Source organism: Thamnophis elegans, chromosome 5, assembly GCF_009769535.1.
Source record: "Thamnophis elegans isolate rThaEle1 chromosome 5, rThaEle1.pri, whole genome shotgun sequence".
In the NCBI taxonomy this organism is placed as follows: domain Eukaryota; kingdom Metazoa; phylum Chordata; class Lepidosauria; order Squamata; family Colubridae; genus Thamnophis; species Thamnophis elegans.
Window position 1 is genome coordinate 242,358 of NC_045545.1, and position 22,975 is coordinate 265,332.

At 39.8% G+C, this 22,975-nt stretch overlaps 1 protein-coding gene and 1 long non-coding RNA gene across 7 annotated transcripts in view; one reads left to right on the top strand and one right to left on the bottom strand.

Moving 5' to 3' along the window:
* Positions 1 to 219: 219 nt before the first annotated feature.
* On the bottom strand, positions 220 to 19,597 carry LOC116508765. Of its 4 annotated transcripts, none has more exons than XR_004255420.1 (4): positions 19,410 to 19,597; positions 17,091 to 17,255; positions 2,737 to 2,918; positions 220 to 331 (listed from the first exon to the last, which is right to left on the bottom strand). It is a non-coding gene; the product is annotated as an uncharacterized LOC116508765 (long non-coding RNA). The 4 variants fall into 4 exon arrangements; XR_004255418.1 differs by lacking the exons at positions 2,737 to 2,918; positions 17,091 to 17,255; positions 19,410 to 19,597 and adding exons at positions 597 to 685; positions 8,777 to 8,905; positions 12,067 to 13,608; XR_004255417.1 differs by lacking the exons at positions 2,737 to 2,918; positions 17,091 to 17,255; positions 19,410 to 19,597 and adding exons at positions 8,777 to 8,905; positions 12,067 to 13,608.
* CFH (complement factor H) overlaps positions 16,772 to 22,975 on the top strand; it is a 92,472-nt gene continuing 86,268 nt past the window's right edge. For 2 of the 3 annotated variants that reach the window (XM_032217433.1, XM_032217435.1), the window contains exon 1: positions 16,772 to 16,948. In XM_032217433.1, coding sequence (XP_032073324.1) covers positions 16,882 to 16,948 — 67 coding nt within the window. In that variant the 5' untranslated portion in view covers positions 16,772 to 16,881. The remainder of the gene's footprint in view (positions 16,949 to 22,975) is intronic. The other variant, XM_032217434.1, reaches the window with a different exon arrangement.

Sequence of the window (22,975 nt, forward strand, 5' to 3'; positions counted from 1 at the left end):
TTTGCAACATAGTCACTAAGCAGAAAAATCACATGGGCTGTGATTGTCTTACAATCTTACTTCCCCATTGGTTATTAAGCACAGCTGCTAAGCAAAAATTCACATGACTGCAACTTATAGTTTGATTTCCGCCTTCCTATTAATTCTATTTGTTGCAAACCAGTTGTGAAGCACTTAGATGATGATTACCTGACTACAAGATGCTGCAGTGATGGTTACCTGTACACACTTGTGAAGCACATGAATGCTGATCATCTGGCTGTGCACAGCTGCTGTTGCATTCAGATTCAATCCTCCCATGTTTGGCACGGAGCTGATGAGGACTTGATCCCTGAATTTGAGAGAGAGAAACGTTTACCTTTGCAAAGAGGTTTCTTTGCCCATATGAAAATATAAATCAAATAATTCATGGAAAGGGGGAAAAAACTTTATTAAAGGATCAAGGGTTGTTTTTTGTAGGGAAACAGATGATGCATATGTTTTTGTATGAAATATGTTAGAAATCAAGTGATCAAATAAAAGACATTGATAATTTTTGAGACCTGAACAATTGAAAGCATAGACTCTACAAAACATTCCACAAGTTTATGTCTTACTTTATTCTTTCCCAGCTGGATTTGTGTATTTCTTAAATCATGTCAGTATGTTCAAGGACTTTCAGAATGTCTTCTCTATTGGGTAGTTGCTGAGAAAGCAAATGATCACATACTAAGGAAATGACCTTCTAAAAAGAGAAAAATGTGCTTCCTTAAAGTTAAAAAGAGCCCTAAATTGCCGTGTTAAAAGTGCTAAGGCTTCCTTTTCAAATGCTGAGAATGAAGCCTAAAATTTGAGGCAAGGCTGCAACATGCTGCTACAGTTGTAAATGTGAGGATTAATCACAAAATTATTTTGGGACATTGTAACTTTGAACACTTGCTACATCGGGCAGTTGGTAAGGGGGGGAATCCTTGCACAGCTTTAGACAATATATTTTAGTACCAAATTGATTATTTTTTCACTATTTTTAAATTGTTCTTTTAAAATTATATGGCCTTAGTCCATATAAACATAAATCTGCTCCACAGCTGTAGGAGTGAAATGTGGGCTACCCAACACCCAATACTTTAACGTCAGAAACAGCAACAAAGCGTGCTGGGGAGAGAGAACGTTCCGGAGCCCTTCAGCAGGTCCTTCTATGAAGAATCAATAGATCGGCTGTTACAGAATCAGAGCTTCCAAACTCTCCCGTGTTTTCAGATCTGTTCCTTAAAATAACCCAAACCTCTTACCCCCAAAAAAAGTTCTATTGACAGAAAATTGGCTGCTGTAGAATGATTTTTAAACCTGTGTTGCATTTATTTTTGCACTTAATCTCTCATGAAACTCCCATCAGGTTAGAACTCTAGGGGTCCACAGGACATCTTTAAAAAACCAGATTCTAGAATTCTTGTAAATCCAAATTTTACTAAGTAGCTTGTTTTCAGACGTTTTTACTGAAGAGGTTAATGTGTCTGATAACTATTTTGGATATTATTTATAATTATATTAAAAATGAAAAAAATGCTTTTACTTCCTCTAGAACAATACGTCAACATGGGTGATATATTGGCCACTAAAAATGTACACATTAAGTTAATGGGAAAGTTCTTTCCATTTGCTTAGCCTCTGTCCCTTTGGGTTTTATTTTCTTCCACAGGATAAACATTTGTGTTTGTGCAAGAACTGTAGCCCTTGGAAGATTCTTATCTAAATTGCCATTAATGAGACAACTAGCAGTTACAGGGAAACATAAAGGCACATAAATTATTTACTAAGAGTTGTACACTTTCACAAGGCTCGGCAATTTACCATAGAAATAACAAAGCAGTAGAACAATCGGGAAGAAAAAGCAAACAGTACACATTCTGATAATAAACATTACCTCAGAAATCGATGTCAGCGGTCCCATACAAATCACCAGATAACAATTCACTATGCTAATATAACTGCCTTCCCCAACTGCTTTATGGATCATCATCTTTGTGGCTACCCAACCAAAAACTGTTCCAAAGGAAGTTGGCCATGGTTAAGAAAGCCTGCAAATTTCCCAAGGGCTGGAATTTAAAGTATGCTGCCCCAACCCGACTCTATCTGGTGGGCAGATTCCACTTGGAACAGACAGTTTTGAAGGAATCCAGGCCCAAAACATGAAGGGCTTTATTGGTTACAACCAGCAATTTAGATTTCATCCGAAAGCAAAGTGGCACCAATGCAGCTCTTGAAACATAGGCATAATCGATTGTATTTCATACCTCCTGCAACTTCTGAATTGTCTTTAAGGACAGTACAATAACCAATTCCGTTGTATTTATTTTGTACAATGACAATGAAGACTATACTAATAATTTGTAAAAGCAAATAAAAGTAAACCAAATATAGAACGTAAAATAATAGAGTCGGAAAGGAGCTCGGAGGTCTTCTAGTCCAAACCCCTGCTGAAGCAGGAGATCTGATATCATTTCGCAAATGGCTGTCGAGTCTCTTTTTGAAAGCTTCCAGTGATGGAGCACCCTCAACTGTGATAAGGCGAATAAAACACAACTTTAATGAAGTTGTTATGACAGACGCTTGATCCAAATCATTTCCCCTTTTCATGCATCCACCATTTCTTAATGTAATGAGATTCTTATCATAACACCTGCATTCTTTTTGTCTAGACACTAATATATTATAAATCCCCTTTCACATTTCTTTGATAATCAGGTCCTATTTTACCTTAAATCACTGAGTTGATGATGATAGTAGTTCAATATGGGAATGAATCAAACCCTCTTTTTCAAGTCTACATGATGTTCTACTTTTTAATGTAGTCGTGAGAAATTTGAAATCTGCATTACCAGGTTCTGTAGTGGTTCAGTTGTTGAGTTCATGAGGGAGACCTTGGTTCGGATCCCACCCTAAGTGCAGAGCAAAATGGGTGACTTTGGATCAGTTGCTCTCAATCCAATCTATCTTACTCAATTCTGTAGAAAAACATTTACGGGAGATCTTCAAATAGTCTAGGCCTCAGGAAGGGAAAGGGAGATGCCTACCAACACAACTAACACTTTCCTTCAGTTTAAATTAACCAAGCTTGCTAGGCTATCTGAATCCAGGCAAACCGCACTTCATCCTAGCAAATTCTTGTGAAAACACACCATTTTCAAAGCATAGTTTGTTATTTTTCCCATTTCCTCTGATGACTTAATGAGATTGAAAGCTTTTATTTACATATCGGTTTCTATACATATTAGTTTCCCCAAAAGTAGGAATATGTTTAGATTTATCCTGACTGCCCACTCCAGAAGATTGAGAGTCACAGGTGTTGTTATTCAGCCAGTTCTCTCCGGTTTGGGCGAACCGGTAGTGGCAGATGCGAGAGGCTTCGCCCACCCGCCCTGACATAATGTGCAAGCACTGCGCATGGACAAAAGGCAGTGTGCATGCACAGACGAGGCACATGCATCTGAAGCAAGCAAGCTGTCAGGCCTGCAGTTATATTCCTTTTAGAATTTTGGCCTGCCACACTTTCTCTTAATTCATTATGCTGTTTCATCAGTATAGTTGATGGGAGGGGGGAATAGGCAGGAATAGGATTGTGGAATGTATTGTTGTCATTCTTTACTAGAAGCCAAGGTCATCTTTTGTCTCCGCACTTTTACACCTGACCTGAAGCAGCTGGGTATGGATGCCAGCGTGGAAGAAGGAAATTGGACCATGTGATGGATTGTGGGTGTGGGGAGAAGATCATGAACTTTTAACTGGGTGGAAATCTGATGTAATTTCCAGATTTGGGATTCCACAGCAATGTGCTAAGATGTCTGCTTTATTAAATTGGAACTTTAAGGATCGTTTTGCCTTGGACTCTGATTTAATTCTACATGACACTTGGAATGCTGACACAAGCATGTGAGTGCACTCACATTTGCGATGGGTAGGGAAGGTAAGTGAATCCCACCTCTGTTGAGAGTGGGTGAAAATATATAATTACAATAGATAAAAGCATAACAAAAACACAATAGGAACTCCAGAAACACACTAGCCTCAGGTCTAGGAATGGAGATGGGTTTCCAGAACCCCAAAAGAGCAAACACCGACTCTGAGGAAATGCTGATTCAGGGGTTAGGGGCAGTGACAGAGAAAACACATTTACCACTGTCCCACACTATAACAATGTTTAATTAAGCAGACCTAGAACACACACAAATATACTGTCATAAATGGGGGGGGCAACCCTCCCAGATAACTGGGTGCAGGAAGAGCTTTATAGGCGAGAATGGGTGTCTTGAATCGCACCTGGAAGCCAGCTGTCAAATAATGTGGCTCATGTGGCAGTGATGAATTAATGGTTATTCCAAATGGTGATTTGCTGAAATAAGTAAAGTTCAACCCTTCAAGAATAACATATAAAATCAACATTTGTTAATTCTGTTGCTGTGTTACTCTGTTATGCTTAGCCATTTTCTGTTTATGTTCTTATAATTGCCCTGGAGTCTGTTTTTCCCAGGAAGTTCAATAGGTGAAAACAATTGTAAAAAAAAATCTCTCCAAAGGGAAGTCAAAAAGAAATCTTATGAAAGTAATGAGAACAATGACAAATTTCAGGAAGGTGGAAGTTTGTGGTGAGTCCAGAAGCCAAAGAATGAATCTGAAGACGCTCCAGGTGAGAGAATGGCAACATATGGTAACTCTAGATATAAACAGAAGGCTGAACCATTAATAAGCCCGGATGTGCTGAAATTGTAGTTATACTCTTAACTTTGATTAAAAGAGAATAAATAAGATGGGTGTGGAAAGATGTGTGTGTGGGGGGGGTCAAATTATAATTGCTACTATAGCTAACTCTTCCAGAAAGGGATGCACCTACTTCCTTCACATAAATGAACAAAAAAATTTAATTGCTGGTTTTTAGGCTTTTGTTTTTTTTTATTTTTTACCCCATGATTTTTACCAAACTATTCTCTTCATAATGAATTAACTGGGTCATAAATATATTACCATAGTTAAAAAGGCTTGTTTTAGAGGCATCCAGGCAACCAGAATGTGTCAGATATGGAAATAGGTGGATATTTTTTGGGAGAAGATAGCCAACATCTATCTATCTATGGAGAACTTCAAAATCAGGTTTCATTCCACTGAGTCTTTACCTGTAGTTCCTTTCAAACCAGTTGCAAAGCAGCGTCCTTCCTCACAGTGTGGAGGAAGCACAGAACATGCTTCATTTTGCTTGGACACAGCAGCATCTGTCCAGCCACAAAAACTGCTGTTGGTAGATCAGGCCAGCCAATAAAGATGGACTCCCCTCACCTCAATTCTTCTTTAAACTCAACTTTTTTAATGTTCTTTTTGGCCATTTAATGTACACATACATGCACACATACACAATGTGCTTTAAATGATAAGTTGTACCTCATAACAACAACTCTTGTTATGGGAGTTAATAAACTCTTGGGAGCTCTGTGTGTGTGTGTGTGTGTGTGTTTGTGTGTGTGTATACATCGAAAGGATTTGCAAAATTCAAGGAAACTCACATGATCTGATTACTTTTGTTACGTGGATTATTTCTGCAAGGGGTTCTGCATTAGCACCAGAAGCAATCTTAGGACCAAAGGCATGAATAAGTTCACAACTTACAGTGCAAATAAAAATGATTCGAATGATATAGGTCATGTTTTGTTTTAACATACATTGCTTTTAATATAATTTTTAATACCAAGAATATAACATGCAACAGGAAATGCATTGCATCATATGTTCCATCTTAAACTTCCCTGTTAATACAAATTGCTAGTGTTCAATTTTAATTACCATTAGAAAAAGAAGAGTTTTAATTTTCATGTGCCATATTCAAAATTATATGGTGCTATTTCTATTCATTCTCCTTGAGAACTCTTAAAATTCCTGGAAAAAACTTTATTAGAAAGAATTGTTATCTTTTAATGTACACAAACTAAAATATCAGGGAATTCATTACAGTGATACAATTATTGGATTATTTGCATAATAACTCCTAGAAATAAAGAATAGTTATTTTCTGCCCATTGGAACCGACCTGTTTCACTATTATGGTGGACCTCCCCAGAGCTACTTACAACTGGTTTTAAAGTTACAGTGGCCATTCTCCATCCCATGAAGTCACATGATCAGATTTTGGCAACCTGTATGCATTTGTGGCCATTTTCAGCATCCCATGGTTACATGGCTGCAAATTTTAGTTTTTTTGTTTTTGCTGGAAACCAGCATTTACCTCCAGTTTCTAGCAAAAAATAAACCCCCAAACCCATTGGCTAAAATGGATTTATTTAATAACTGCCACAGAAAAGGTTGTAAAATCAGGCATGGTCATTGTTCTGAAGCACTTAATGACCACCGTGATTTACAACTGTAATTCCAGGCTCAATTACAGTCGTAAATTGAGAACCACCTGTACTGCAATGCTGTCATCTTGTACTTTTGAGGTAGGTACCAGTGAAATAATGTAGAGATCTTTTCAACTGTGCTGGATATGCCACCTCCACACTTTTAAATCTGGGAGCTGCTTTTAACGGACAAAGTGTCACATCAAATATGTAACCCGGCTTAATTTCAAGAGCTTTTACTTTTTACTGCATTGTTTGATATCGCTGCTACTCTTACAATGTTGCAATGTTTGATTGGCAAATATTGCGGAAAGATTGTTTACACAGTGTTCCGGGAAGAGACTCCCTCTAGCCAGTTCTCCAGCCAAAAACAACTATAAACTTCATTTGAGCTGGACAAAGTTTAAAAAGAGAATGAAGCAATAGACTATCCAAAGTAGGAAGCATTTCTAACGAAAACTGACGGATGGTAATGGGAGAAAGAAGCAGCAATAGCAATAGCAACAATAGCAATAGTTAGACTTATATACCGCTTCATAGGGCTTTCAGCCCTCTCTAAGCGGTTTACAGAGTCAGCATGTTGCCCCCAACAACAATCCGGGTCCTCATTTCACCCACCTCGGAAGGATGGAAGGCTGAGTCAACCTTTGAGCCAGTGAGATTTGAACAGCCGAACTGCTGAACTGCAGTCAGCTGAAGTAGCCTGCAGTGCTGCATTTAACCACTGCGCCACCTCGGCTCCTAAGAAGGTGGCGGGAAAGCAGAAGAAAACATCAACAAATATGTATTACAGCAGATTCCAAAATCTGAAAGCAGTGCAGGAAGTTAAAACCCATCCTTCTCCTAGAAGAATGGAATATCCTAGGAAATATTGAAAAGGCAGAATATTATATTTCCCTGAATGTGAAAAGGGAGAAAGATGTTTTAAAGGCAAAGTAGCTCCCTGCAACTTCCTGCCCACCCCACTTTGTCAATGGGCCATTAAGATGCCCAAGGCAGTCCCTTTGCATAATAAAGAGCTCTCCCCTTCAGAGGGATGGGATTAAGGCATGATTAAGGCATGGGATTTAGCCCTTTATCCCATTCACCACATGGCACCTGAGAACTCAACCAAACTTGAGACTCAAAACACAGCCTAGAGAGTTGCCCCTGAATGGCCCCATGGGAGTCTGACAACCAATCAGAATACGTTTTCTTACACAGGAACAGGAAACAGAGAGGTGGGGCCTAACAGAGAGTATAAAGCCAGGAACTTTCAGCATCTCGTTCTCTCTCTTCTTCTCCACCCAACATTGAAGCATGTGATCACTCTAGCCATGTGGTCCTGTCCATCATTAAACCATCTTTCCAAGCAGCCTCTGTGTCTCCAGTGTCTTTTTCCCCACTTGGAGCTGAACCCAGAAGGATTTTTCTTCCAACAGCAGAAAAAGTACATATTTCAGTTGCATTTAATCAAAACAACACGTTACATTTCCTATATATTTCTAGACTTCATTGTATGGGATTTTCCTTGTCTTACTGATTTCTACCATACTATTAATTGACAACCTTCAGGGGTGTGGAAACAAGATGGTTAGCCCAGTTCTTTCTCATCTGAATTGAGGCTGTGGCTGCAGATTCAATCACCTAAAGATAATTAACACTGAATTTGAATGTTTTTAACCAATGCAAGTTGCAGCAATGGGGTTGATGGGTGTCCATAAGTTAAGTTTTATAATATAAAGATTGAAATGTTTTTTTAATCTCTTTGCTGCTCAAAATCTTACACTAGAGAAATCTAAGAGGTTGGTGCAGAAGTCAGAAGAGTGATATAACCAGTCCCTTATTGATGTTTTAAAAACAATACAATTGTTAATCTTTCTCTACTTCAGAATTATTGCCATTTCTTCATCGGTTTGTTTGCTTTTATTCTGATGCAATTACTATATTTTTGATCCATCCAGTTGCATGGGTGAAATTCAGCAGGTTCTGGAGAACCGGTAGCGGAAATTTTGAGTAGTTTGGAGCGCTGGCAAATACCTCTGGCAAATGCTACCAAAGTGGGGGTGGAAATGAAGATTTTGCGATATCCTTCCCCTGCCACACCCACCAAACCACACCCTCAGAACCGGCAGTAAAAGAAGTTGAATTTCACCACTGTCCGGATGGAACCATATTCTGTGACTGGAGATAACAAAACCATTAAAACTTAGAATGAGAAGAAATGCCATCTTCCTTTTGGACAACTAATTTACTACCATGTATGTGAATAGTGGTAGGATACTTTTTTAAACCAGGCCTTCAACATCTGGAAAACAGCCGTGCTGTTTTTATACACATTTCCAAACGATATTCACTTGACAGGAGAGCCAATATTCCCCACCCCATTTCCACAGACAGACATCACCTCATCTTGGTGTGAGGCAAATAATACGTACCACACCTGCGAGGAGAAGGTTAGCTTGGAGGGCTGAGGAAACATTGCAGAGAACACGCAACTGCTCCTGGAATGTTATTTTTCTGTCCTTTCAACTCGGGACCGTTCCCATGTGTGTAATTAAGGATCCCTCGGAAGAAACGGAATTGGTGAAACATAGGATGAATCATCAAATAAGCATCAACCATGTCAGAACAATCTCTGATTCAGCCAGAATGGGATGCCCTCTCTTGTCTGAGCTGGTTGCCCTGCTCTCCCTAATAATGTAGCTTGCCATGACACATGGTAGCCAATATATTAATACAGATATCTCCATTTCAGAGATAACTACATTTATTTACTTATTTTCCCTGTTTATTATTTTTACAAGTAACTCAACACAATGAACCTATCCAACACACCTCCTATTTCCCCACAACAACAGCCCTGTGAGAGTGACTGGCCCAAAGTCACCCAGCTGGCTTTCATGGCTAAGGTGGGACTTGAACTCCTGCTTTCTGCCTTCTCTACTACACCAATATTGTTCTCCCCCTAGCCCCACCAAAAAGTATTAGTATTTTTTTTAAAAGTTTACATATGATAACCCAAAAAAGAAATTTGTTGAATCTTGTTGATTTATTTCTCAACAAGTAATGGATAACATATACTTCCTACTATAAACCTAAACACAGATTATTTGGAAAAATGTGCCTTGACTTACTAGAATCTGATTCCAAATAAACGAATTAGGAATCAGGTTTCAAAATTGCTTTCAGAAAAATAACATATAAAGAAGCACTTTTACCATAATACTGTGCATTTAAAGAATATAATAGCAGAATCGCAACTTTCATAATAATTCCTGTTACACCCAATAGTATCATATTAACCTTAGGCTATTTCTCACCTCTTTTATTCATTACAAAGGATACGAGAGGACTGCAACTGGAGAGACTTATCCCTACTCCATTCAAACTTCTAACTATTAAGAAAACAGCTATTGCAAGATTAGATGTTAACTGCAATGATAATTATTTATCAGTGAATATACGCAGGTCTGTTCACTAGTCCTGAATTTATGAGAATGCATTCCTAAAAATGAAAATCAATTCTTCTTGCTTTGATTTGTGAAAATTCTGTGATGTTGGAATATGCCTCATTTAACTCAATAGAATTTGGGTCAAAGTAGCTACCCTAGAACTTCTTCTAACGCCCACATTCAAAAGTAATGCTGAACATAAAAATAAGCTTAGGAAGCTTTGATTTTGTATACTGTCTTGAAGGCAGAGGCAGGAGATAGGATTCTGGCTAGAAGGCTCCGACTGTAGCAGGTGCATGATTCAGCAAATGTTTTTTGTGTATACAATTGCCAGAAACTTTTATATTAGCACTTATATGAAATTGAATATTTGTAGATTAAGTAAGTCAGCTAGAGATGTCAGTTGAGGTAAATCATTTTGAAGATGGTACTATTTTTGATCTCCAAAAATGCTGTGGAATGCATGATTTACTGGCTACATGATTATAATTATGGGTTGGATGAGCATGAGCAGGCAAGGTCATGGCAGCATGGGAAGAGCACATCTGGCTTTGCAGTGTGCAGGCAGTCCAATTTGGAAGCCCTCCTACATGCAGAGTCATCCAAGGAGTGGGTGTAATCAGGAATGTTTCCTGTCACTTTCAGAGGAAAGTACATTATGCAATGCTGTTTGGGGAGACTAGGCCTTGCTACAGCTACCGACTTCTTTTATTTTCTTCTAGTAAAAAACGCTTAATATAAGAGTCTCTTTAAATATACTTTGAGTTTGTATAAGACCTGCTCCCTAAGTACTGGTAGATTCTCAGACTGCACAGTTTGCCACTGTTTTTCCTTCAATTTTGCTTCCAAATCCTAAAATATTCAATCAAACCTCTTTGAGGGGCTTTCTACCTTTTGATGTACCTCAGAAAGTGACTACAGAGAAGACCCCAACTGAAAGATTGGGGCCTCATTCTTACTAATAAGTGTGGAACCAAGTACTAACTGACATCCAGGGACATACAGTCAGGGGGAGGCAGGGGAGGCAGAGCCTCACCACTGTCGTCATAAAAAGAAAAGAAAATGTAAAAGGAAAAAGGCAAGAGCTGCTGAGGTCAGGCTGAGCTAGTTGCTGCCAGAGCCACCATGGAGGACTCTGCTTAGTGCTTAACTGTTCAAAAAAGCCTCTAAAAAAGTGCCCTTTACAGGAGGCGGCAGGAGAACCACGTGCCTCGTCTAGTCTGACTTTATGATCACTCGAGCAGAGATAAGCAAGGGTTAAAAGCCAAAAAATTCCTGACATAGATGAGGCATGTTGTTCTCCTGACTCCTGAAGAGGGTGTTTTTTAAGAGGCTTTTTAGAGGCTCTGGCAGCAACTAGCTCAGCCTGACCTCAGCTCTTGCCTTTTCCCTTTTACATTTTTGTTTCTTTTCATGATGGCAGGCAAGAACAGAGTTGAAATCCGCTCCAAAACAGCTGGAAAAGGTATGTGTGGGTCGGAGGGAGGGGGAGGAATTCAAAAAGTTTGATTGCATGCAGAGCCACGTTGCCTTTTCAAACACACACACACACAGCTGGATAAAAGTATATAAGCCCAGCTTCACTGATTACAAGTTTGAAAAGGCAACGTGGCTCCACCTGCAATCAAAGGCTCGGATCGGAAGGCAGCAGGGGAATGTGGGGAGGGGTATGGCAGAGGAGCTGCTTTCAAGCCATTGGAAAATATATCCAATCCAACTTCTGTGTTTGTGTTTGTTTGAGAGAGAGTGAGTGAGAGAGGGATCCAACTTCTCTGTGTGCGTGTGTCTGTTTGAGAGAGGGGGAGGGAGGGAGGGAGGAAGGGAGGAAGGAGGGGGAGGGAGAAGAAAAAGAATGAAGGAAAACTTTTTCGCAAAGGAGAAAAACAAATGCTGTCACTTTAAATCGGAACTGAGCATGCCTGGCTGTGGAATTCTGGGAGTTGAGGTCCACAAGTCTAAAATTTTTTTGAAACCCCTGTGTCAATGCCTCACCAGCCATAAACCTCACCGCACGTCACTGCATGACTTATAGCCTTATATTCTATGAAATAATCTGAAATTATGACCTGTAATTGACTGACATATGCACTACATTTTCTGGTAGCAAATGCTGTAATTTGAGCTTCGCTTAAACTCTCTCCATTCAACTTAATTGAACAAATCCTTCAAAATGTTTAAAACTTTGAAGAGAATTAAAGTTATTCTCTATATTTGTCAGGATTATTTCTCTTTTTTTCCAGAAAAACATTCAGAGAATTTATATGGCTGCTCACCACTTCGCTTAAGGTCTGCAGGTTAGAAGTCCTACCCAGATGTCAGCAAGGCTCCCGGGGGGACAGGTCTGCTCTCCTGCCAATCTACATGTGAGGAGCCTTGGTTGAATATCAACAAGTGGATAATAAAACGGGGTGTGTTATCTTTCGAGGTCTGGTTAGCTCTCCTATTCAAAACTTTAAGGAAATATTTTATCTATTACTTCTCTGGTGAAAAGAAATCCATCAACATTAAACAAGAAAAACTACTAGCAAATATTAATAAGTTTGAGTATATTGCTCATACATTATCAGCATTTCTTCTTTCCTATCATGCAAAGGTTAAAGTCTCTGGCACATGTAAACATTTTGAATAACCACACTAGAAGCTAAAGAGTACTGCTTTCACTTTGCTTTATTGTTCTGAACTTTAAAGAAGAAAAGTGGGGAGAAAGTCACATGTCATATCTCTACACACATTGACACTTTTAAATTCATTCCAATCCAGCAGGATGTTGGAAATGAGGGGCTCAAAATTTTGTCTGCACTTCAACAATACAACTCTCAGAAAAATGACCAGAGCAAATCCATTTTGCAGTTAGGAGAAAGACTAGCAAAAGAAAAACCAACTCTGAAAACAGGATAGGTCTAATGAAAGATGGGGGCTACAGCGGAAAAACAACCTGAAAAAGTTTTCCCAGTGCATCATTATGGGTAAAGAAACTGGACAGAATCAAAATATTGGTGACTGCACCCACCCAGTCAACATTCTTGCTATTCTCTCTTGCTCATGTGATCCAGAGCAAAATGAATGTAGCTGCCTTGTGCTTCCCAGTGTTCACATAGAAATGCTTAGGTATTACGTAAGGATAGAGCAGAAACACACATAGAGATGTAACATTACTTGTTACTTTATTCTACGGAGTAAATATGGATACCTTCAACTGGCTGCTGCTAGCGAAGGATTAGAAAGAGTCTCCCAAGTCATGCCTTGCTTGCTTGCTTGAAGGGAGGGCGGGAGGGAGGGAGGGAGGTTGGTTTCCAACCCTCACTTCCAGCTTTGCATGAGGAAATTTATTTTTCACTCCCACTGATTTTTTTTTGTCCTCCCATAGTCATTCCGTTTTTCTATTTCAGCAAGGAAATGTATCTAAACCAATGATATGTGATTCCCACTCAGAGTGTTCCCCGACTCCTTCAGGTCATAATGGAAGCCTGGGGAGCTTGCAGAGAGAAAATTTATGAGGCTCATGTGACCACAGCTGACAGTCGGTTTGGATTTGCAACTTCGTTCCTGGGAAACATGGAGAGAGAAAGTCAAAGGGGAACCTCGCCTACGGAAGGTTGCAAACTATCTGAGTAAGTCTCCCCAACTCAAGCACTCTTCTCCACTCCTTTTGTGCTTGATCAAAACAGGTTATGGGGTTGTCTAGTCTTTTGTCATAGGGATGCTTTTGATTCCCAGTAACCACAAAGTCATTTCAAGATATAAAATGCATTTAATGCTACCGGTTTGGGCCGGTTCACCTGAACCCATAGTAAAAAATGCTACCTAAACCAGTAATAAAAAATGGTTTAAAAAGGAAAAAAAAATTCCTGACAATCAGCTGTGAGACAATCAGCTGTGCTGTGTGATCGAGGGAATGTTTTTTAACTTTTTTAGCATTTCTTTTTATTACCAGTTCGGGTGAACAGGTAGTAAAAATATTCTAAAAAACGTTAAAAAAAGTTCCAACGATCAGCCGTGTGACAATCATCTGTGCTGTGTGATTTAAATTCTGCTTTCTATCAAATGTAAATCAGGCGGCGCAGCTGTTTCCCCCCCCCACTCGCTGTACTACTTGCCTTTGCAGGCTCAGGCTCTGTAGCGCCTGCGGGGCCCATGGGCAGCAAGCGCTTGTGTTTGGCGTGAAGCAAACCGTTAGGAAAGTTCAGACATTTCACCCCTGGATTAAAGAATTTTATGGCTTTTGTGACGATAAAAAAAAACCCGTTAAAATAACCTTGTCACTTTTTCTGTATACACACCGGCACACATTAAAAATGAATTTCTGATGCCCGCTCTCATACACACACACACACACACACACACACATACAAACACACACACATATCAAGGGTGGGTTCCGGTAGGTACCAGTTCACTTTTCACGTGCGTTCACAGTTCACTGTAAATTGTTGTGTGCATTTCATATAGAGCATGAAATACAAAACATGCAGCTGAGTGTTTAAACTTTTTGTGAGTGTAAGGAAGGGGTGTCAAACGTACGTTATCCCGGGGGCATCACGTGGCAGGGGAAGGGCCGGCACACGACGCATCCGGGCCCTTGGGCAGCAAGTTTGACATCCCTGGTCAAAGGCAAATTTGATCCTTTAGGCAATGAATCCTTATCCATTCTTTTATAGCTCGTTAAATCGAAGTATAAAACTCCCAGGCTCATGAACAGAAAAGGTAGCAGAACACTCTGCCAGATAATCTACTTTTAAAAGTTTGGGTTTTTCCCTCGACATTCAATTTCTTTGAAATAAAACCAAAACACCTCATCAACCACAACTGCAGGTCACAACCACAAGTCTTTTGGCTATAATTCCGAATATCCCCGGCTACCGTAGCAATTGGTCCTAGGTTTTAGAAAGCTGATCTAGGCTGTAGCAGAAATATTTCCTCTTGTTACTTTGTGAGTCTTGTAAAAGGTAGAACCTTCCAAAGCTGTTCTCAACACCAAACTACAAATAATTTCAGTTTTTAAAAGAATGTTGATTCTGATAATGTGAAGGCATAATATGGAAGATTGTGGCAATCCTTTAAAATAAGTCCTTTAAAATTGCATGGAAATAGACACACACACAGAGTACCTCTCTCTATCCATTAGAGTACCGTAGACGGGTCTTTTTCCAAACTCCCAGGGCTGCTCCTTTGAATGCTCACTTCTTCCTAGATCATGAGGGCAACTGTACCAGTGGTGGATTCCTTCCGCTTCGGCCGCACAGTACTGATTGGGCAGCCTGGGTCACTGGAACCAGCAGCAACCCAGGAACCTGCCGTGCCCCCCCCCGCGAACTGGTTCTGCAGCACCCCCATCTTGGCATTTTTGTCCTACAGGCCGCGATTTCGTTTTTAAGTTCTGTGCGTGCGCAGAGCAATTTTAATAGCACTGTGCATGCGTGTGCCGTGCACATCAAACAGGTGTGCGTGGCATCCACATGAACAAACTGGTAGTAGTAATGTAATGGTATGTAGGAATGATCTCCGGAAACATGTAGAGGGGAAGGGAATGGATGCTAAAGGACTTTATCCTGTATTATTGCTGTGTGCTATGGAATAAGTCAGCCCCACCTTTTCTGTTTTTTTCCCAAAGTTCCGCTTTAGCCAAGTCCTAATAAATTAATAATTGACTTTCATTCATCTATGAGACTTTCTGTTGTTGTTGGCTTGCTTTATTTTGGAAACCACCTATTTTTATTGTTACTCAGAAAAGCAGCCTGCCAATCAAATCAAATGTCTTAGAATCTGTTGGATCAAAAAAACTCTACATTAGTGGAACATTGACTCAGGCAAAAAACATTATGAAGGAAGCCTGGAGTTGCTCTTTGCATAATTCCCAAATATTCAGTTACCTTTTTTTTTTTGGGACACTTTTATGGTTAAAAGGCTTTGAGCAAATTGGCTCCCGAGCTAAACGTGCAATTCGAGGAATTGCCGTTTCTTTTTTTCATGGGGCCTTAGTGGATGGGCTGACATTTCCATGGGAAAATAGATGTGAGTCAAATTTAAGAGGGCCAGTTTGGTTTCGTGGTTAAAGCTACCTGGATTAGAATCTAGGGGACTGTGAGTTCCCTTTTGGGCACCCAGAATCTCAACCTTAGGAAGGTGATACGGGAAAACCTCACTTCTGAAAATGCTGCCAAGAAGATTGCCTGGACTTGTTCCTGTATTTATAAAGAGGTGGGCCACTCCATGAACCATAGAAACAGCGGTTTCTTCACCACAGAGGGCCTACGGCGTGTGTAGACCCTGGCCAGACGTTGCATTTAGAACAACTGCTCTTTGGTCGTTTATTTCCCTATGAGCAAGTTCTATCCACGAACACACCCAACTAATTTGCTGAGGCATTCTTTATAATTGGCTGTTCTGTGCTGCATGCTCTTTAATAAGAGCCACCCCCCCACACACACACACAGCACAGGGCACTCACCTTTCCAGTCACAGCAGCAGACTCATGAAAAGAACCATGCATTCGGCACTCAGCAACCGAGAGGTAACAGGGAAGGCAAAGTATTGTTGGGTTTGCTGTTCAAAGCACCAGAGAGGAGTAAAACTCTTGTCAACTGTGCCAAAAGGACAAAATTCTGTGGCCAACAGAACCCTTTCTCTGACGGCTTCTGCTTTTGTGGTTCTGTCTATTGTTAAAAACTGAAAGATGGAGAAAAACAGGATTCCTTTAAACAACTTGCTTCTAATGCTGCAAGAAGCCTAATAACAATGGCCCGGTTTGTTAAAGATGGGATTGCTCACTTTCAGAAGCTCGAGAGGTTGAAAGCAAACAAGGAAAAGCTAGTTGAGAAATTGGGGAAGTGTGTTTGTATATAATTTACATAATTCTCTGACCATTACCAAAAGGGAAAAAAAAATGCACCAAAGCTGAAAAGGAAGGAAGAAAAGATTGGTTGCCTATGTCGCAACAGGATCGAGGGGGGAGTGACCGATGAGGAAAAAGCTCAAAGGAGGCTATTCTTTGGAACAGTCAGAGGAGGCAAAGGGTAAGAGAGGAGCTGAGAGAAACCTAGGAAGCCTTGTTGTAACAGGGCAAAAGCGCCCCTGTGCCCGGCTCTGGAATGGCTTTCCATTTTCTGGGTTACGCAGTTCTAGTCCTGTTATTAGCATCCTTTACTGCTGTGGCTGGTAAGTCAAAAGTTTAAGTAAATATTGCATTTGGTAATAACAGTATTGGTGGGATGGAAAAGCAACATTTAAGTAGACAATATTTAAGCATAGATTTTTTAAAAAAATGGAACCCTAAGCACCCCAACGTAAAGATACACACCAGTTTTAGGAGCTCTGGTCTAGATCAATTCTTTTCCAGTTTTTGGTGTGGAATTACTGGAATAGTTTGAATCGGCTTTGATTTCAATAAAATTGTGTCTTGTAATCTTCACTTAGCAGACACTTAAGAAGTTTGCTTTATCTTGTTAGATTTGCAGACTCTAACCTATAGACAAACATAACAAAAGCAAAATGTTCAGATAGTTGGACGTGAATGTTCACATTATTTTTATCATTTTCTGCCCTGGATTAATCCAAAACAAATTTTTGAAGTAATTTTCATTGCCTGTAAGGAAATTAATAATACAAGTCAGATGTAAGAGAAATAACCCAAATTTGTTCATGACTATTTAGAAGTAAGTCCCATTGGTTCTAATGGATCTTATTTATTAAGTATGCATAAAATTGCAACATGTACTGAGCTGTAATTAAATTCCAAAGGCATGCTGCTAAGACTGATTTTTACTAATCGACAGAGAGCGTAGTCCTACAATTAGCACTAGCTACAAATTGCAGTCATTGCTATTAAAAGAGGTGGATGAATTTTTCATGCAATTTTAGAACCTGAATGAGCTATTAAATTTAGCCAGATTGTTTCATTGCATGCCTACCTACTTACATGAGAGTAAGTCTCACCAAAGTCTATATGATTAATCTTGACTTGATGCCTATAGAATTAGCACACAGTAGAATTCTAACTCTACAAGAGAGTAGTCCTTCTTATTGCTTTTTGGAAAATTAAATTGAAATCAATATTAATGTATTTGCATTATAAGGACCCGTGGTAGATATTTCCTTGTTTGTGTTTTATTTAGTCTTCTATCATATTATCAGTGAAAGCAATAATGAGGACAGACTTTATATTAATCGCCTCACTGATGAGTGGGTGCTGCTGGAAGACCATCTAAACTTCTAGTGAGAAAATGACTATAGCATCACATACAAGTTTATTTTGTATAATACAGCTGCAGTTCTGTATTCATTCTATTAAACTTTTAAAGGACATTGCACTGATATTTTTCCTATTTTTGCAATTCGTTTATATAGATGAAGCTACATTACAATAAAAGTATAAGATGTATTATTTTATTCCTCTGCCTGCCCAATATCAAATATTTATTTTGTAACATGCAGAAAATTACTAGGTAACTGACAATATGTACGGATTTTTTAAATAGAACATAACTCTTTTAAACGTATGTTCCTCCTACTGGATAGTAAATAGCTATTTCAAGAATTGCCACCTTTCACCTCCTCTTGAAACATCCTCTTGAAATATTTATTTGTCAAGTTTACATGTTTGATTCATTAGATCCAACATAGTTTTAAACTGTATCAGTTATTGTAAGAATAGCAGAGGAAAAAAAGTGATTTCAAGAATGTATTATATAATGCTTCTGGAAATGGTCATCTGTAATTATTTCAGAGTGAATGTATGAGTTTCCACTCCTTTGGGTGGTTGCTGGGGAAGTAATCAATAACAATCATAGTCACAGCTATAACGCCTGAGCCGTTTCTGGATTTGAGAGCTGCCAAGTAGAATCTCTACCAATGCTTATCAATTTTAGACTTATTATTATAAAAGGTAAAGGTTCCCCTTGCACATATGTGCTAGTCGTTCCCGACTCTAGGAGGTGGTGCTCATCTCTGTTCAATGCTGTCCAAAAACGTCTCTGTGGTCATGTGTCTGGCATGATTAAATGCCGAAGGCGCACGGATCGCTGTTCCCACCAAAGGTGGTTCCTATTTTTCTACTTGCATTTTTTACGTGCTTTCGAACTGCTAGGTTGGCAGAAGCTGAGATGGGAGCTCAGGGGAGCTCACTCTGTTACGCGGTGCTAGGGATTCGAACTGCCCAGCTGCCGACCTTTCTGATCAACAAGCTCAACGTCTGAGCCACTGAGCCGCCACGTCCCTTTAGAGTTATTATACCTGTTGCCAAAAATTTCTAACGAGAGGGGGCTCAAAGGGATGTTTCATCTCCAATGCAGATATTGTTCTCTTCAATATCTCTTCTTGTTGAGATAATAAATCCTTATTTCTCTCTCAGAACCAAAGGTTAAATTAAACCATATTACTTGCATGAAATCAATAACTGTATAGATTAATAGAAACACATAAACACAAGAATGATTTGAAACAAATTACTCTCTCTTTCAGTTTCCTAGGCTGACTTAGAAAGTGCAATCTCTTGTTCTATAACCCAACAACCAGACAGGTTCTTTTTAAAACCCAATATATATTCAGCTTGAAACAATTCAACAACCAACGGCAGAGTCTTTCGACTTCTGGGCCGTGTTTGATTTATTTATTTATTTACTTGCTCATTCCCCTTTGCTGCCCCAGATCCAAATCCCATTTGGTCACTCATGGCTTCTTTCAGTCACGATCCATTCCCCAGCTATCACGCACTGGGCGATCCTTGTTGTCTTGACCTCAGTCCTGTTTCAGGTTGACATGCTAAGGTGGTTTCCTTCATGGATACATCCTGCCAATCCATCTCTCTTGAATTCCAAGCTGCAGCTTCGTGTGCAGCTCGTGAGCGCGTGACTCGACCGTACTGTGTTCCTTTCCTTTGGCTCTTAAGCCGCCTTTCTGCCACTCTCTTTAACTGGAATGTTTTGTCTCCCTCTCTCTCTTTTCTCTTAAACTGCCCGGCTTATGAGTAATCTTTCATTTTAAAGCTGTCCTTCACCCCCTTAATGTTGAATAGTCCATCTTAGTTCACTTGAATTTCTGACTGCATTTTGTTAATGCAGCCCGTAAGCAGTGATAATGGCTGAACTATTCATAATGCCATTTATGGACATCGTTTCCCACAACAGAGCTGGAATAATCAGGTTACACACAACTCTCATTTAAGATGACACACGTGAAAAGACTCATGAGGCCCCAGAAGCTAATGACCTCCGTTACTAAGATACTCAGTGTATAACCGATCAATACAGATGTTGAAACTGTTGGGCAGTGTTGGGGTTTAGTGACTGTGGTCCAGCAAACAGATTTCCTGATGTTTCACCAGCAAGCCCGGCTGGCACCTTCAGAGGCAAAGGAGAAGGGCAGCTGAGATGGGGCTCTTGACCAGGCTCTTGTCTGGATGGCTCTGGTGACTTCCGGCTGGCCTTTAGCTGAGCTGACTTCTGATTAGTGCAGGTTGAGGAGGGCACGGAGTTAAAATGCTCTTTGCACAAATGCTGGTGACAGACGGAATACGGCTGCTTTAAGTGTCCGCGACTGGACTAATCCCCGCGTGCTAAACAACGGCTTAATAGGAAGGAATCCATTTACGTTCTATGAATGGATACAATGTTATAAGTTCTAGCATTTATTAGTTGCTCATCAAATGTTCTTAAGGATAGTACAGGTAGTCCTTGCTTAATGATAAGTCACTTAGTGGCCATTCAAAGTTATGACAATCCCTTTTAAAGAAAGTTACAGGCAGGTTCTGGAGTTTAGATGGCGCACACACACACACACACAAACACACACACAAGCGGGGGGGGGCAGCATTTCGGCACTTGGCAACTATTTGTATTGTTATGCGGTCATGTGACCTGATTCATGAACTTTTGCCAATTTCTAGCCTTTTCATCTGCTTTCCAGCAAAATCCACCCATAGCCATGAATGGACTTGCTTTATGACCATAGTATTCACTTTATGACCATTGTGTTGACTTAATGACCACCTTAAAATATTGTAAAATCAGGTTGGTCATGTTGGTGTCTCGACTTTCAACTGTGATGATTTACAAGAGAATTTCTGGGCATTGCAGTCCTAAGTCAAGGAAAACCTATACTAATGCGGGAATGTATGATACTTTCAAGGAGACGTGGTTTAAGTTAAGGATTTCAAGATGAATTAAAGTAATCTTTATGAACATTGGCAGTATTTTAAATAATACACATCTACTAGTAGGTTTTCTGAAAAGGAGCATTATTTCTTCATTCAAAATGTCTTTTAAAATGTTCTCTTTGTGTGTGCAAAACGAAATGAGACAGAGTAGAAAAGAACATTTTGTGAAGTAGAAATGCCATTTAGCATAACCCAAGTTCAACATCATGGCTATTCAGTGAAACAAATTAAATAATTTTTTATGGATTTAACATTTAAAGATACTTCATTGAATATAGGGAGGGGGTTGGTATTCCTTTCTTTAAGAATCAAGGTTCTATCCTCAGTACTGTGAAAATACGCTTAAAAGTATCTGTGGGCTGAGGATGCAGCATATGCATAGGCATGGGTGTGTGTGTGTGTGTGTGTGTGTGTGTGTGTGTGAAGACAGTAACTACAGCTAATACCCTTGCTGTCCTATGTTTTCCACAACTGCCCTGTGAGATGGAGTCAGATGGAGAGACTGATCCAAACTTAGCTGGCTTTCGTGCCTAATGAAGCCTAGAACTCACAGTCTCCTGGTTTCTAGGCCATCACCTTCACCACTATGACAAACTGACTCTCTTGATCTCAAATCTTGATAAATTATTGTAATTTTTAAGGTAGATAAATGAAAGTTAGCTCTCTTTTTTTATACTAGTTTCAGAACAGACCTCTTAGTTCTACTGGGTATCATTTAATGCAGGAGTTTCAATGAGTTTCAATAAAGGGGGGGGGGAGGGAGATGTGATACATCACATGACGACAATGTGAGCCCACAAGTTTGGCACCCCTGATTTCATGTATCTCTTGGAATAAGCAATTTGGCTATTTGATACAGAACTATCATTTTTAGCAGCCAAACCCTCACTCTCATTGAAACTGGTGTGGTTTTTCTCCTTTCTTAGAAATACGTTTTGTGAGTTTTTATTCTGGATTTGACTATTTGAACAAGCATGAGAATAAAGTCCGTTTGGTTGCAGTGGTTAGAAGCTAGAAATTGGGATCATGTGAGTCCTAGTCCTGCCTTAGACACGAAACCAGCTTGGCCAGTCACTCTCGCTCCGCCGTAGAAAGAAAGCAAACCACTTCCGAAATCTTGCCAACAGAACTGCAGGGACTCCTCCAGGCACTCATTAGAAGTCAACAGTAACACAAATATACTAAAACGAACACAACAAAAAAGGATCAGAAAATAGTTTTTTTTTTTTCTGGATTTGAAGCGTTATTCATTGCAGAAAGGACTGATAAAAAATAACGGCAAAAGATTAGCCAAGTCATCAGTTCTCAGAAGAAGAAGAAGAAGAAGAAGAAGAAGAAGAAGAAGAAGAAGAAGAAGAAGAGGAGGAGGAGGAGGAGGAGGAGGAGGAGGAGGAGGAGGAGGAGGAGGAGGAAGAGGAAGAAGAAGAAGAAGAAGAAGCAGAAAAAGAAGAACAACAACAAGAAGAACAAGAAGAAGAGGAAGAGGAAGAGGAAGAGGAAGAGGAAGAAAAGATAACATTTATACTGTTGATTATAATGAACCATCATTTGTATGTTAGTCCATAAGAAGAAGATCCAAGAATCACAGCTAGGTAATACTTTTCAGTTGGATCAATCCACCTTTTGGAACTTCAAGTCTCCCGAGGTTGGATTGGATTCAACCCTCTTGGCCGTTAGGGCTTCCCTAGAGGCCTCTGGTTCTGCCACCTGGCCTGGGAATCCGATAGAGGTTTGGAGCCTGCAAAAAGGATGTATGGTTCACGCAGGTTGCTGACTGGCCGCCTCTCTCATTTTACGTCTCTGGTTAATTTGTTTTAATTGTTTTTATTTTGTTTTTGTTTGCTACGGTTCCAACTTGTGAGCTGCCCAAACTCATATATCTGAGATGGCTGTCTATATAAATGGAAGAAAAGAAAGAAAGAAAGAAACACAAATGATCCAATATAATACAGGAAATATGAATTCTCCAGAACTTTTAACAAGGGAAACTCACTTGACTGCAGCCATAGTCAACAATTCAAATTCTTCAGACT